The sequence below is a fragment of the Paroedura picta genome, chromosome 2, assembly GCF_049243985.1.
Source record: "Paroedura picta isolate Pp20150507F chromosome 2, Ppicta_v3.0, whole genome shotgun sequence".
In the NCBI taxonomy this organism is placed as follows: Eukaryota; Metazoa; Chordata; class Lepidosauria; order Squamata; family Gekkonidae; genus Paroedura; species Paroedura picta.
The window spans coordinates 23,155,875-23,169,770 of NC_135370.1; the positions used below are offsets into that span (position 1 = coordinate 23,155,875).

Genomic DNA, 13,896 nt, shown 5'->3' on the forward strand with positions numbered 1-13,896 from the left:
TTCTTGAGATCCTCACTATACGAAAGCATCTCTGAAGGTGCTTTTACCCAAAGGAAGAGGGCTCGATACGAAGCATAATCTTAAATATAACTGGCAAGGAGATATCTAAAGAGCATTAAGAGCAATGATCACTGGTTGTGCAAACAGCAATCTTTATTGTATTTGCACAAAACAAAAGCATACTGAATTTGGGATTAGGCTGCTCAGTGGCAGAGCATCTGCTTCGTATGCAGAACTTCGCAGGTTGAACCCCCCTGGCATCTCCAGTTTTAAAAGCACCAGGTAGAAAGTAATGGTAAAGATCTCTGTATGAGACCCTGGAGACCATGGAGAGGGGCCATGGCTCAGTGGCGGAGCCTCTGCTTGGCATGCAGAAAGTCCCAGGTTCAAACCCTGGCATCTCCAGTTGAGAGGACCAGATAGGAAGTGATGGGAAAGACCTCTGTCTGAGACCCTGGAGAGCCATGGAGGGGCCATTGCTCAGTGGTAGAGCTTCTGCTTGGCATGCAGAAGGTCCCAGGTTCAGTCCCCTGGCATCTCCAGTTAAAAAAGGACCAGGTAGTAGGCAATGTGAAAGACCTCTCTCTGCCTGGGACCTTGGAGAGCAGCTGCCAGTATGAGTACACCATACTGACTGATGGACCAGTATAAGACAGCTTCATGGGTGAATTTAGCACAGACTTTATTCCCAGGTTCCTTGAGATTCTTGTGACATGTGAGCAATGTACACATGAAATCCATGGCCACAGGAAGTGGTGGTGGCTACAAGCACAGACAGCTTCAAGAAGGGATTGGATAAACATATGGAGAAGAGGTCCTTCTGTGCCCATTAGCCACAAGGTATAGATAGAAGACTCTGTCTGGGCCAGTGATGATCTGTATTCTTGGTTCTTTGGGGGGTCACAGAGTTCTGGAGTTCTGGCCCTGCTGGTGGACCTCCTGATGACCTCTGGGTTTTGGCCACTATGTGACACAAGAGTGTTGGACTGGATGGGCCAGTAGCCTGATCCAACATGGCTTCTCTTATATTCTGATGTCTAGGGCAGTGATGCTCTGTATTCTTGGTGCTTGGGGGGGCAAGAGTGAGAGGGCTTCTGGTGCTCTGGTCCCACTGGTGGGTCTCCTGATGGTCTCTGGGTTTTGGCCACTGTTTGACACAAGAGTGTTGGACTGGATGGGCCACTGGCCTGATCCAACATGGCTTCTCTCATGTTCTTATGGTTGCCATTTGCCCTGATACAACGGACGTGAAAACTGAGACTTCTCAGATCTCTTTATGTATGGAAGTTTAAAACTAGGATTGTTTTTCATTTAGGGACAAAATGGAGAGCCTGGTGGGAAAGGAGAAAAAGGCCCTGCTGGTGAACGAGGTGAACCTGGCTCTCCTGGGGTGGCCGGTCCAAGTGGAGGCCCTGGAGCACCGGTAAGTATTCAGTCCAGAATGTTCTATGGTAACACGGTCCTTTGCCCATGACAGAATGCCTGTCTACAGGTTACCATGAACAGACATTCAATCCGTATCAAGATTATAGAGGGTGAAAAAAAAAATTCTCCTGTGTTGGGGAACTAATTTTCCTTCTTTTTGATTCAGCTTAGCATGTTTCTTATAGAGTGGCCCAATTCATCTTGACAGTCAAGGAAATCCGGGCCAGAGCTAAATGCCGATCTATTTTGATTGTATATTGTGAAGCTGTTTGTGCATTCTTAAGAGTTGCTAATAGCATTATTTCCTTACTAGTTTCAAAGCCCATTTATAAAAATGGGCTTTGAAAGGGGAGAAAGGGAAGGGGAAGGGAGATGAGCCACCCACCCAGGCGAGACTCGCTGCCTTCTCCCGGCCGTGGAAAGAGCCTCGCCGCGGCGAGGCACTTCCCGGGGCCGGGAAAAGGCCGATCCTCGCCGCAGCGAGGCTCTTCCCAGGGCCGGGAGAAGGCCGGATCCCCATGCACCCACCTACCCGACCGAGACTGGCGTCCTTCTCTGGGCCGCAGAGTGCTCCTCGGAGGATGGGCCAAGTGACCAATGGGGAGCCGCACTTCTTGGCTCCTGATTCGCCCTTCTGAGTTTTTATCCTGGACAGGGCCCGCCCTAACTCCTCCCCACTTGCCCTTACTATTTTATTCCTCCCGCTCCTCTGGAGCGGGGGTGGTGGTTTAAAGATGGTTTAGCCAGAGCTGTCTGTGTCTCCCTGTAGCGGCCTTATGCAATAAATGTTTAGCTCGCTTTTATTTTGCACATGTAATTCTCCTGTTATGTTCAGGGTATGTGCGGCCAAAGGTGTGATTTAAACCTTACATTTATCCATGTGGCCACACATCAGTTCTATCTTACAAACAGGCAGACCCATGTATATGGAGGATGGAAGATGCACACAGGGCTATAGTTTTTCTTTTATCTCCAACAAGGAACTTTTTCTGTACATCAACTGCAGGATTTTATGTGCTTTCTAAATTGGATCCCGTCCCCTCTGCGCTAATTAATGTACAAGCTTCTCCCATTCTTTCTAGGGACCCTCTGGTCCACAAGGAACCAAAGGAGAACGTGGCTCTCAAGGTCCTCCAGTGAGTATTGCTTTTTGCTCTGTTCTTATAAAAAATAGAAAGAGAAAGTTGGAAAGGATCACAAGGGTCATCTAGTCCAACCCCCTGTGCAACACAGAACATTCACAATTACCTCCCCATCCAGTGACCCCTGCTCTATGCAGGAAGAGTAAACATTTCCAGGATCCCTGGCTAATCTCACCTGGCAGAAAACTCCCTAAGACAGTTACCTTGGACAAGAAAGGGCCATGAGAGTTGATTGCTGATTCACCCTCTCCTGATCTGCCTAAGTTGACCAACTCCTCAAGCAACAGATACATATTGTATGAAAGTTTCTAAATTCTTTCTCTGGTCGATTTGTGATCTATTATATTGACATCATGTCAAATGTTTGATTTACTGGCTGCACAAAATATGTAGTTATTTTTCATGCACTGTGTGTTTTTTTCTCTCTGATATTAATGTTGTTCTTGTATTTCAGGGTCAGGCCGGCTTTCCTGGTGCTCGTGGTTTACCTGGTCCAGCTGGCCCCAATGTAGGATTTTTTTCATACCATTTTATGTATACATTCCTGATCCAGTGAAGTTAACCCCTGAAGTTGTAGCCATAGGCCTTAACATCATTTCAGAAATACCAGCATATAACAGTACTAGGGACAAAGCCCGTTGTATCCAGGAAGACAACGGGCGCTAGCACACATGCCTATTATCTGTCTTTCCTGGGTGCTGACCCTCCCCCCATCCCATTCCCCACTAGATCTTGAGATCAAGCCTGTTGGAGGTGAAAAAGTAGAAGGAGACTCTAATCTCAAGAGCCCAGTTTGATCCCCCACTCCTCCTCCAGGTGCAGCTAGCTGGGTTGCCAACCTCTAGGTGGGGGCTGGGAGATCTTCAGAAATAACCACTGATCTCCAGGCCCCATTTCTTCTGGAGAAAACAGCTAGGAGGGAGGGAGTGAGAGCAGAGGACACACTGGATCCCATGGGACTGGTGGGCAGCCTTTACTCCTTCTCCCACCCACCCCCCAGACTCTTGAGGGCCCACCTCCAAACTTCAAGGAACATCCCTAACCCACAAGTCACCAACCTCCAGATGCGACCTAGAGACTTCCTGGAATGGGAGTTCATCTGCAGACTATAGAGATCAGCTTCTCAGCTTCTGAGGGGGAAATGGCTGTTTTGGAGGGGGAATTTTGTTTTGACAGCTCCCCCTAGATAAAAGGGCTGCTTGGGAGGGGGACAATGTGGCCTTGTGCCCTACAGAGGTACAGGGATGCCAGCCTCCAGGGCCTGTCAGGGCCTTCAGCTCTCCCAGGAGCTCATTCCACCAGGCGGGGGCCAGGACCGAAAAGGCCTTGGCCCTAGTTGAGGCCAGGTGGGCCTCTCTCTGGCCAGGGACCACCAGCCTGTGGGTATTGGAGGAACAAAGCATAGACAGGCAGTCCCTCAGCTACACTGAACCCAGACACACACATACATTAACATCCATACTTAAAATCTCTCTCTCTCTCTCTCTCTCTCCCCCTCACTGTCTAGGCCAAACAAAATCAATTTTAATAACATCATTTTATATAATGGACCTTCCCTACTTGCTATATTGTAATACTTCCCCCTCCCATATTGTATTTCTCATGTATCAATCTTCAATCTATGAAATATTGATTTTCAGGGCAATGCCGGATCACCTGGCCTTGCAGGTCCCGCAGGCAAAGATGGACCTCCTGGTCCTGCTGGGTCCACTGGCCTACCTGGGCCCTCAGGAAGTGCTGGTCCAAAAGGGGAGCCTGGCGTACCTGGTGAAAAAGGTCCATCAGGTGCACGAGGAGAACCGGTAGGTATCTTTGGGGGCAATATATACTTAAAATAAGGATAGACATTCATTGAAATCACAGCTTTCCAGTAATTTCTCACTGCTGATAATACAAAGTAGACCAGCATCAATTGCATCAATCTTTTGTTAACCAGAAAAGACTATAACACTATAACAAAGACTCTAACACTATAACAGCAAGACTATAGCACTATAACAAATCTCCCACTGACTGATTCCATGACTTTTTTTGCATGACAACCTAACCTGGCTGTCTCAGGCTAGCCTGATCTCATCAGATCATGGATGCTTAACAGAGATGGCTCAGTCAGTATCTGGATGGGAGGCCACTACCCTGAGGGCTAGCCAAAAGTCTCTTGCGACTTAACAACACTTTCTACCAGTAGCTGACAAATTGAGCCCAATAGCACCTTTCAGACCAACAAAGGTTTATTCAAGGCGTGAACTTTTGAGTGCATGGACTCTAATGCACTCGAAAGCTCACACCTTGAACCTTTGTTGGTCTGAAAGGTGCTATTGGACTCAATTTTTGTTGTGTTACTTCAGGCCTACACGGCTACCCACTTTAATCTATATGACAAATTGTTGGCCACCCTTGCATTTGCCCTACGATATATCTTGACACCTTTCCAGGTGATAAAGATTATTCAGTTCACCGTTATAGCCAAGATGTTTACTAATTCAGCATAAAATATTGGGATCGCAATAACAAATTCCCTGCAAGCTTTTCTCTCCCAGTTCTCCCACTTTTTCACGCTTCCTTCTTTTTCCTTGCCGTGACCCTCATGTCCTGGAACATCTTCCCAGTCCTCCAGAAACCCCTGGTTGAAGTTTTAAGCCCAGCCAAACCAATGTCTTTACCTTTCCTCACAGATGTTTGACTGCAAACATCCTAAGCAACTGAACATTTTGACTCTTCACATAAGTTTAGCCAACTTATGGTATTTCCACAAGGACGATACAAAGGAATAGGTATCTGCACACTACATATATAATGCTTGCCTTTAAAGAAACCAGGCATATATAATATAACACAGAAGTTCCCACAATGGGATGTATTTTTTAGTTTTCTTAGTGGAAAATGTTTTGTCATATTTGATAAAAGGTAAAGGTAAAGGTATCCCCTGTGCAAGCACCGAGTCATGTCTGACCCTTGGGATGATGCCCTCTAGCGTTTTCATGGCAGACTCAATACGGGGTGGTTTGCCAGTGCCTTCCCCAGTCATGACCGTTTACCCCCCAGCAATCTGGGTACTCATTTTACTGACCTCGGAAGGATGGAAGGCTGAGTCGACCTTGAGCCGGCTGCTGGGATCGAACTCCCAGCCTCATGGGCAAAGCTTTCAGACGGCTGCCTTACCACTCTGCGCCACAAGAGGCTCATTGCACAGGGGATACCTTTACCTTTACCTTATATAATATATAAAAGGACATACTATTGCACAATAATTGGTTGTTATTCCACTGACGTTTGTTAGACCTCCATTTATAGGAATTCTGCAGCCTGAAACAATTTCTTAATACATAAGTTGCAACAGTGGGGGAATTTCTGGAGTGCTGGCCCCACTATTGCACCTCCAGATGGCCCCTGGGTTTTGACCACTTTGTGACACAGAGTGTTGGTTGGGATGGGCCATTGACCTGACCCAACATGGCTTCTCCTATGTTCAAGCATAGATAATATCTCTGTTTTAGACTCTACTGCCTTTATTCTGAACGGAACCCATTTTTTCCTAGGGTCATCCGGGTCCTTCAGGAATTATCGGCATCCCTGGACCACGTGGTCTTGCAGGAATGCGAGGTGACAGAGGAGGCCCAGGAAATGCTGGCCCATCTGGTCCCAAGGTAAGGCAAATGTTCTTCGATTAGAGCCTGGAAAGAAAGCCATGCTAGATAGATTAAGAACACTTTGTATGCCAATAGAGATTGTTTTCATCTAAAGAAAAACAAGTAGAAGAAATTAAAGCTGCAATTGACTCATTAAAAGTAGGAGCAGCTCCTGGATTAGATGGCTATACAGCAATATTCTATAAGCAATATAAAGATATTTTATAATTCCCCATCTGCTTCCTCTTTATAATGATATTATGGAGGGATTTTCTCTTCTTTCCTGGAAGCCACATTAGTCCTAATTCCAAAACTAGATAAGTATCCTACATCCATAGAGACATATCATCCTATATCATGAATGATTACAGATGACAGAAGTTTTACTAAAGTTTTAGCCTCTAGATCAAATTATAGATCAGTATCGTGTTGTCCCTCAATAATATATTGCAGGTGCTATGGGCTTTATTTTTATGTTACTGTTCTTTTTTGAAATTAAGTTTTCTTTTTTATAAAAAAATTGAAAGCAATTTATGTCTGTGTGTGGAATCCTGACCTGTCCAGCCCAAACTCATTAGATCTTGGAAGCTAAGTAGAGTTGACCCTGGTTACTGTTTGGATGGGAGACCTATAAGAACTATCACGGCCATGGAGGTAGGCCATGGGAACCACCTCAGGATGTCTCTTGCCTTGAAAATCCCATCCATCCGTGTGTCTTGATGGCACTTTCCACCACCATGCCTATGGGGCATCTAGGTCAACTGGACACAGATCAATTCTAATGCCATCTATCTTGTGAAGGACCACTTATGAACTCATAGGTTACCAGAATCTTTTTAACAAAAATGTATCTTCGGCCTGTTTCCTTTTCTACGCAGGGTGAAGATGGAAAACCAGGAACCAATGGCGTCCCAGGAGAACGAGGTCCTCCAGGTCCACAGGGTCCTTCTGGACTTAGTGGAACACCTGGAGAATCAGGCAGAGATGTAAGAATTTTTTTCTTCTCCTCCTCTTCCCCTTCCTCCTTTTATTCTTATTCTTACTATTTCTAACTTGATCAACAATATTATGACATCTAGTAATACCATGCTATGTACCAGGGGTCCCCATTGTGGCTCCGGTTGATGTCATCTTTCAGGAAATATAGCTTAGATGGAGTTAAAACTCTTAGTAGGAGGACTGCACTCAAGTAATAGACATGTTTAGTATTTAAGTTTTACACATTTTCTGTTCCTGCTATTGTTTCCATCTGGTGCTTAAACACATATGAACGTGTCTTTGCAAGGGTAACCCTGGACAAGATGGTGTGCCAGGCCGCGATGGATCTCCAGGACCAAAGGTAAGTAGATGCCATAATAACAGAAGAAGTTTGCCCTACAGACCACCAATTATTTGGCTTGGTCCTAAACTGCACCGGGGTTGGCCAGAGACGGACTGATGTGTTAAATAAATGCATCACTAACATTTGTCTGGATTGTTTTCTCCTCAGGGTGATCGCGGTGAAAACGGCTCCCCTGGCGCACCAGGTCTTCCTGGCCACATTGGTCCCCCAGGAAATGCCGGTCAACCCGGAAAATCAGGAGACAGAGGAACTCAAGTAAGTTTTGAAACAATATTGAATTACAAATATGGACAGCTGAGCCAACCACATTCAGCATGCATAAAGAATATCATCGTACTTCAGACAGACAGCTAACGTTCCGCCATTTAAGAAAAGACTGAGGCATGTTTTCATTAGTAATTGCATGTCGTGCCGTTTACAGACCCGGGTTATGCCAAAAAATGGCTGACCAGGATCAGAACGATGACCTCCTGGAGAAGTATTGTGACTGAAATAGACTAATTTTTTCATGGCGATGCAAATGCCACTCGCATCTACATACTGTTGAGAATTGTGCACCAGCTTGGTGTAATGGTTAGGAGTGCGGACTTCTAGTCTGGTGAGCCAGGTTGGATTCTGCACTCCCCCACATGCAGCCAGCTGGGTGACCTTGGGCTCCCCACAGCACTGAGAAATCTGTTCTGACCGAGCAGAAATATCAGGGCTCTCTCAGCCTCACCCACCTCGCAGGGTGTCTGTTGTGGGGAGAGGAAAGGGAAGGTGACTGTAAGATTTTTAAGCAAGAAGGCTAGTATCTTGGCGTAATTTCTCAGCTCAACTATAGGCCTAGTGGAAAATCTCCATCTTACAGGCCCTGAGGAAGTCATCCCCACAAGAAAATCAACTTGGGTATAATCGCTGTGGTTCCATGACAATGGACGTAGGAATGCAGGGCATTGGCAAGAAGTCAGTAAATACAAAGAGAGATTCTTCAAGGGGGTCTTGCTGGTTCCCTCAGTGATAATTCAACATATGATGGACCCTTCCAGACATCACTTCAAAAAAGACGTGGATAAAATGGAGAGGGTTCAGAGGAGAGCAATGAGAATGAGCCGGGGCTTGGGGACCAAGCCCTGTAAGGAAAGGCTGAGGGACTTGGGAATGCTCAGCCTGGAGAAGAGGAGGTTGAGAAGGGGTCATGATCGCTGTCTTTAAGTATTTGAAAGGTTGCCGCATAGAGGAGGGCAGGGAGCAGTTCCTGTTGGCAGCAGAGGAGAGGACTCGCAGTAATGGGTTTAAACTATGTGTTTAATACCAGCTTGATATCGGGGAAAACATTTTCACAGTGAGAGTAGTTCAGCAGAATGGATTGCCTGAGGAGGTGGTGAGCTTCCCCTCATTGATGGTCTTCAAACAGAGGCTGGACAGATCCTTCTCCTGGATGCTTTAGGCTGACCCTGCATTGACCAGCGGGTTGAACTAGATGGCCTGTATGGCCCCTTCCAATTCTACGATTCCATGATTCTGCCTTTGAGAACAGAAACTAGGGTGTGCCTGTTTTTCCCCTCCTGTGACTATCAGATCTCAAGTTATTTCTCAAAGGGACCAGCATCATTGTTTCTTCTTTAAAAACCCATCAATTTTGTAGATTGTAATTGAGTCACACTGTGTCATGTAAATAAAAAATTTTAAAAATAAAATAAATTACTATTTTTCCACAGGGTCCTGCTGGTCCAGCCGGCCCAACTGGCCCTGCGGGTATCCGTGGTCCTCCTGTAAGTCCCCAATTTTGAGTTTACCATGTTTCCTATGTTGCCAGCCCTATCATTTCGTGCATTGTTTCACTCTTCGTCAATGTTTCAAAAGGGCGTTACTGGTCCTCGTGGTGACAAAGGCGAAGCTGGAGAACGTGGCCTCAACGGAATCAAGGGTCATCGAGGTTTCCCTGGCAACCCTGGACCTCCTGGCGCAGCTGTAAGTTTTTCGGACTTTGTCGGTTTTGGTATCACTTTTCAAAATTCTTTCCACGGGCCTCTTCCCCCCAGATCCCAGCCCTAAATAACTGGACCAGATTGAAACATTGGGCTAGGAATCATCTGTTAATTATGGCCCCCTCTACCCATTCCCCTTAATAGAGGTTTTATGGGGGGGGAGGTTGGGTGACTGAGGACTGCCGCCATATTGTTGGGTTTTTTGTATGTTTTAGTTTTGTGTCCTTGGATTGTTTTAAAGGGATTTTATTAGAGTTTTAGCATGGATGAGCCAGTCTAGGGAGTGGCAGGAAATAATTCCATTAGATTTGTGCTAAAGTGAATACACTTAAGCGAACATAAGAATGTAAATATAGCTTGGCTGGATCAGACCAATGGCCAATCAAGTCCAGCATTCCATTCAGACAGTGGCCAGTCATCTGCCTCTAGGAAGCCCACAAACAAGATGGCTGCTTCCTCCCTCCTCCCTCCCATGATCCCCAGCAATTGCCTCTATTCTGAGAGTAAATGTCCACCATGACTAGTAGCCATGAATAGCCCTCATCCTCCATGCATTTGTCCACTTACCTTCTAAAGCCTTCTAAGTTGGTGGCTGTCACCACACCCTATGGCAGCGAGTTCACCAGTTAAACTATTGTGAAGAAGTACTTCCTTGTGTCTGCCCTGAGTCTCTTCTTCTCAGTTTTGTTGGATACAATCAGGAGCCATGTGACAGGCATTATCAAATTGTCTCTCCTGTTTCTTAGCTGTGGGTGATGTTAGTAGGACAAGGGGACTGAATCCCACTATTTCACTCAAACAGCAGCTACATCTTTCTTCAAGGCAAGCAGACTTTCTCTGAGACAAGAGCTTTTTGCCCCCAAGGATGGCTCCCCATAACAGAGGAAGAATGCCCAACAGTTGGCTTATGACACGTTTCACTTTCAGGCCGCGAAAAGGAAACAGCTTTGTCGTATCCTTGGAAGCAAATATCTTTTTACTCAGAAGAAAAAATGCCTGGTAGAAAAGGCCTCAAATGAAAACCCCAATTAGGTTTTCTGCAGTCACATTTACACAGTAGCTCCAACTGAGACAAAGGCAATTGTGCCGAAATCCATGCATTAGTCAATAAACTAAGTTTCATTACTGGCTGTTGTGGGTTTTCTGGGCCCATTCCGCACACACAGGATAATGCACTTTCAATGTGCTTTGGCAGCTGGATTTTCCTGTGCAGAACAGGAAAATCGACTTCTAAAGTGCATTGAAAGTGCATTATCTATTGTGTGCAGAATAGGCCCTGGACTGTGTGGCCATGCATGGTCTGGCAGTGTTCGTCTCTGACATTTCACCAGTAACTTTGGCTGGTATCTTGAGAGGTATGACATGGCAAGATTTGAATCTCTCCATGCAAAAATGTAGATGCAGAACATCAGCTCGGGAAACCCACAACAGTCAGTTGACTTAGGCTGTGATAGACTTTGACAATTCATTAAGTTTCATTAACTTCATATCCAAGGGTGGCACTCCTACCACCATGATTACCCAACAGTGGAAAGCCTCTGAATGCCCTTCCTCTCACCTACCTGAATGGCATGGGGGTGCAGGCAGGGGCTGTGATAGGATCATGGGATTCCAGAGGGCCACAGCACATGGCCTGGCATGAAAGGATACCCTGGAGGGGGCAGTGCACACTGGACTCTGTCCCAGACCTCCCAATCCCATACACTTGAGTCGGATGGAAGTGCAACCATATGTCATTGATCTGGACCTGATATCAGTTTGAGATTCCAAGGAGCAACCCTTTATGACACCACAATTCTGAAATCCAAAGTAAGCCATAAATTGTCATTTAAAGACCATTGGCACCCTTGTAAGAAATGAAGATCCTATTTTGGATAGTAGTTGAGAGTACTGAAGAGTTTCAAAGCATGACTGGGCTTGGAGTGGGGCTGTGGCTCAGTGGAAGAGCCTCTGCTTTGCCTGCAGAAGATCCCAGGTTCAATCCCTGGCATTTCCAGTTAAAGGACCAGGCAGGCGATATGAAAGCGGCTCTGCCTGAGACCGTGGAGGACTGCTGCCTGTCTGAGTAGAAAATATTGACCTTGGTGGACCCAGGGACCAATTCGGTAAATGGCAAAAAAATTGGGAGGGACCATGGCTTAGTGGTGGAACCTCTGCTTGGCATGCAGAAGGTCCCAGGTTCAATCCCTGGCATCTCCAGTTAAAAAGGACCAGGCAGGAGGTGATGGGAAAGACCTCAGCTTGAGACCCTGGAGGGCTGCTGCCCATCTGAGTAGAAAATATTGACCTTGGTGGACACAGGGACTGATTTGGTATAAAGCCATTTAATTTTATTTTATGACCTAAGCAGGACATCAATGTAGAAAATATAAAATCACCTTATATAGATTTAACATTGCAGTGAAATATTTTCCAATACTACCCAAATTATAATTTCTGTTATGGAAGAAATTATTTTCAGAATTTTCTCTCCAAAGGTAACTTCTGTGTTCCATAACTGATTTGTACTAAAACAGTTTTGAGGACTATACCCTGACCTGGATAGCCCAAGCTAGCCCAACCTTGTCAGATCTTGGGCTGACCCAAGATGCTAAGCAGGGATGACCCCAGTCAGTATTTGAATGGAAAACCACCAAGGAATACCAGGATCATGACACAAGAGGCAGGCAATGACCAACCACCTCTGAAGGTCTCTTGCCTTGAAAATCCCATGGGGTTGTCAAAAGTCAGCTGTGACTTGATACCAAATCAATCAATCAATAAAAATAGCCACCAACCTTTAAATATGGAGAGCTGAATGCCAATACTTAAGCCAGTTCAGAAAAGCGCCTTAGATATGTACCGTCCCAATTCAACAAAACTTACATTAGCTGGACTTATTGAATGATGTTCTTACCTTTACAGGGTGCAATGGGTACCCAAGGTCCAAATGGAAACCCAGGACCTGCCGGAGCAAGGGTAAGTAAACCTTTCTAAACTATGGCTAGAAAGTGAAGGGAGAGAGAATGAATTTGAGTCCTGTGTTTGCTTGTTTAGATGTGACCTCAGTTACAGGCCCACTTCCTTCCCTTGTTGCAGAGATCTAAAATGGATAGCAGAATTTTTATGCATATACAAGAATGCCTGAATAACACAGAAGGCAGAAAGAACCAAATTACAGAATTGCCTCCGCAGGGAGCCTTGATCTAACCTTTCTAGCACTGTTGTCCACCATCAGCTCCATTTTGCTGGGCATTCCCTCACTGACTCTCCCTCTTTGTGTATATGTTTTAGTGGTATATGTGTTTTGTTCCATTGTTGTTTTTTGTTTTCCTGCTAAGTGCTTGAAAGGTTTGTTTTGGTGGTTTTGATTATTTGCCCACTGGAAGGCCCAGAACGGAGTGGAAAGGCGGCTTTAAAATGTTCAAAAGAGACACGCAAAACTGTTTATCTGCCAAGTTCAACAGCAGTGCTTCACAATCCATGAATAATGCAGATAACATCTCGTTTCTTGTGCCGTTTAGGGGCCCCCTGGACCTAGTGGCCCTTCCGGAAAGGATGGTACAAGTGGCTATCCCGGCCCCATTGGTCCTCCAGGTCCCCGTGGAGGCCGAGGTGAAGCTGGAGTAGCGGTAAGGAGCCACGATAGTGGGAAATTGTTTATTTAATGAATTTGTATTTAATGATTCTATGATTGTATCCCATACCCTCTCCTCACAAGGGACTCAAGATGGCTTACGACTTATAAAAATACATTATGTTTTGTCCCACAGCTCAAGTGGCTTTAGAGCTGCTTGCAGAAAGTGTTCAACGCAAACCAAATGTATTTCGATCACTAATTAGGTCTCTCAGTAGCAGTCTTACATGATTGCAGTTCTTCTAAGAGAAAAATGATTCTTTACAAGTTCGGATTGGTGAAAAAGAGTGAGGCATCCATCTGCTGTGCATGGCTGCAGCCTAACAAAGAGTTTGGAAAGAAAGGGGAAGGGGCATTTCCCCGCCTTGGCTGTTAGGCAGGAAATTGGGCTTAACTTCCAATCACATTTGGGGAACACAGAAAAGAACTAGCTTACTACAATTCTCAGCCTCCTATCTCTTAAAGTGATGGGGGAAAATATATCTCCTGTTTCTCAGAACTCCAGCCAAAAGCTGCCTGGCTGGACAGAACACATTAAATACAAATACAGTCTAAATGCAGTTATTAGAACAATGCAACCAATTAAAACATTGACTTAACCAGCAAATTAAGAATTAGATCAGCTCCCCAGTTCATAATATTAACCAGAGGCTGCACAAAACAAAGTTGCCTTATATGCCCTACGGACTGCTGGAAGGTCCCACAGTCTTTAATATCAACAAAAAGACTAGACTCCTAGGTTATACCTTGTTTCATTGTGAGACTTCTTCAG

The 13,896-nt window shown here is 45.5% G+C and overlaps 1 protein-coding gene across 1 annotated transcript in view; it reads left to right on the plus strand.

The window, feature by feature from the left end:
• The window catches only part of COL3A1 (collagen type III alpha 1 chain), a 105,793-nt gene that overhangs the window by 86,781 nt on the left and 5,116 nt on the right, over positions 1–13,896 (plus strand). Inside the window, exons 36-47 of the mRNA XM_077319444.1 lie at positions 1,316–1,423; positions 2,508–2,561; positions 3,022–3,075; positions 4,208–4,369; positions 6,107–6,214; positions 7,075–7,182; positions 7,482–7,535; positions 7,686–7,793; positions 9,239–9,292; positions 9,384–9,491; positions 12,413–12,466; positions 13,012–13,119. Of these exons, the coding sequence (XP_077175559.1) occupies positions 1,316–1,423; positions 2,508–2,561; positions 3,022–3,075; positions 4,208–4,369; positions 6,107–6,214; positions 7,075–7,182; positions 7,482–7,535; positions 7,686–7,793; positions 9,239–9,292; positions 9,384–9,491; positions 12,413–12,466; positions 13,012–13,119 (1,080 nt within the window). The remainder of the gene's footprint in view (positions 1–1,315; positions 1,424–2,507; positions 2,562–3,021; positions 3,076–4,207; positions 4,370–6,106; positions 6,215–7,074; positions 7,183–7,481; positions 7,536–7,685; positions 7,794–9,238; positions 9,293–9,383; positions 9,492–12,412; positions 12,467–13,011; positions 13,120–13,896) is intronic.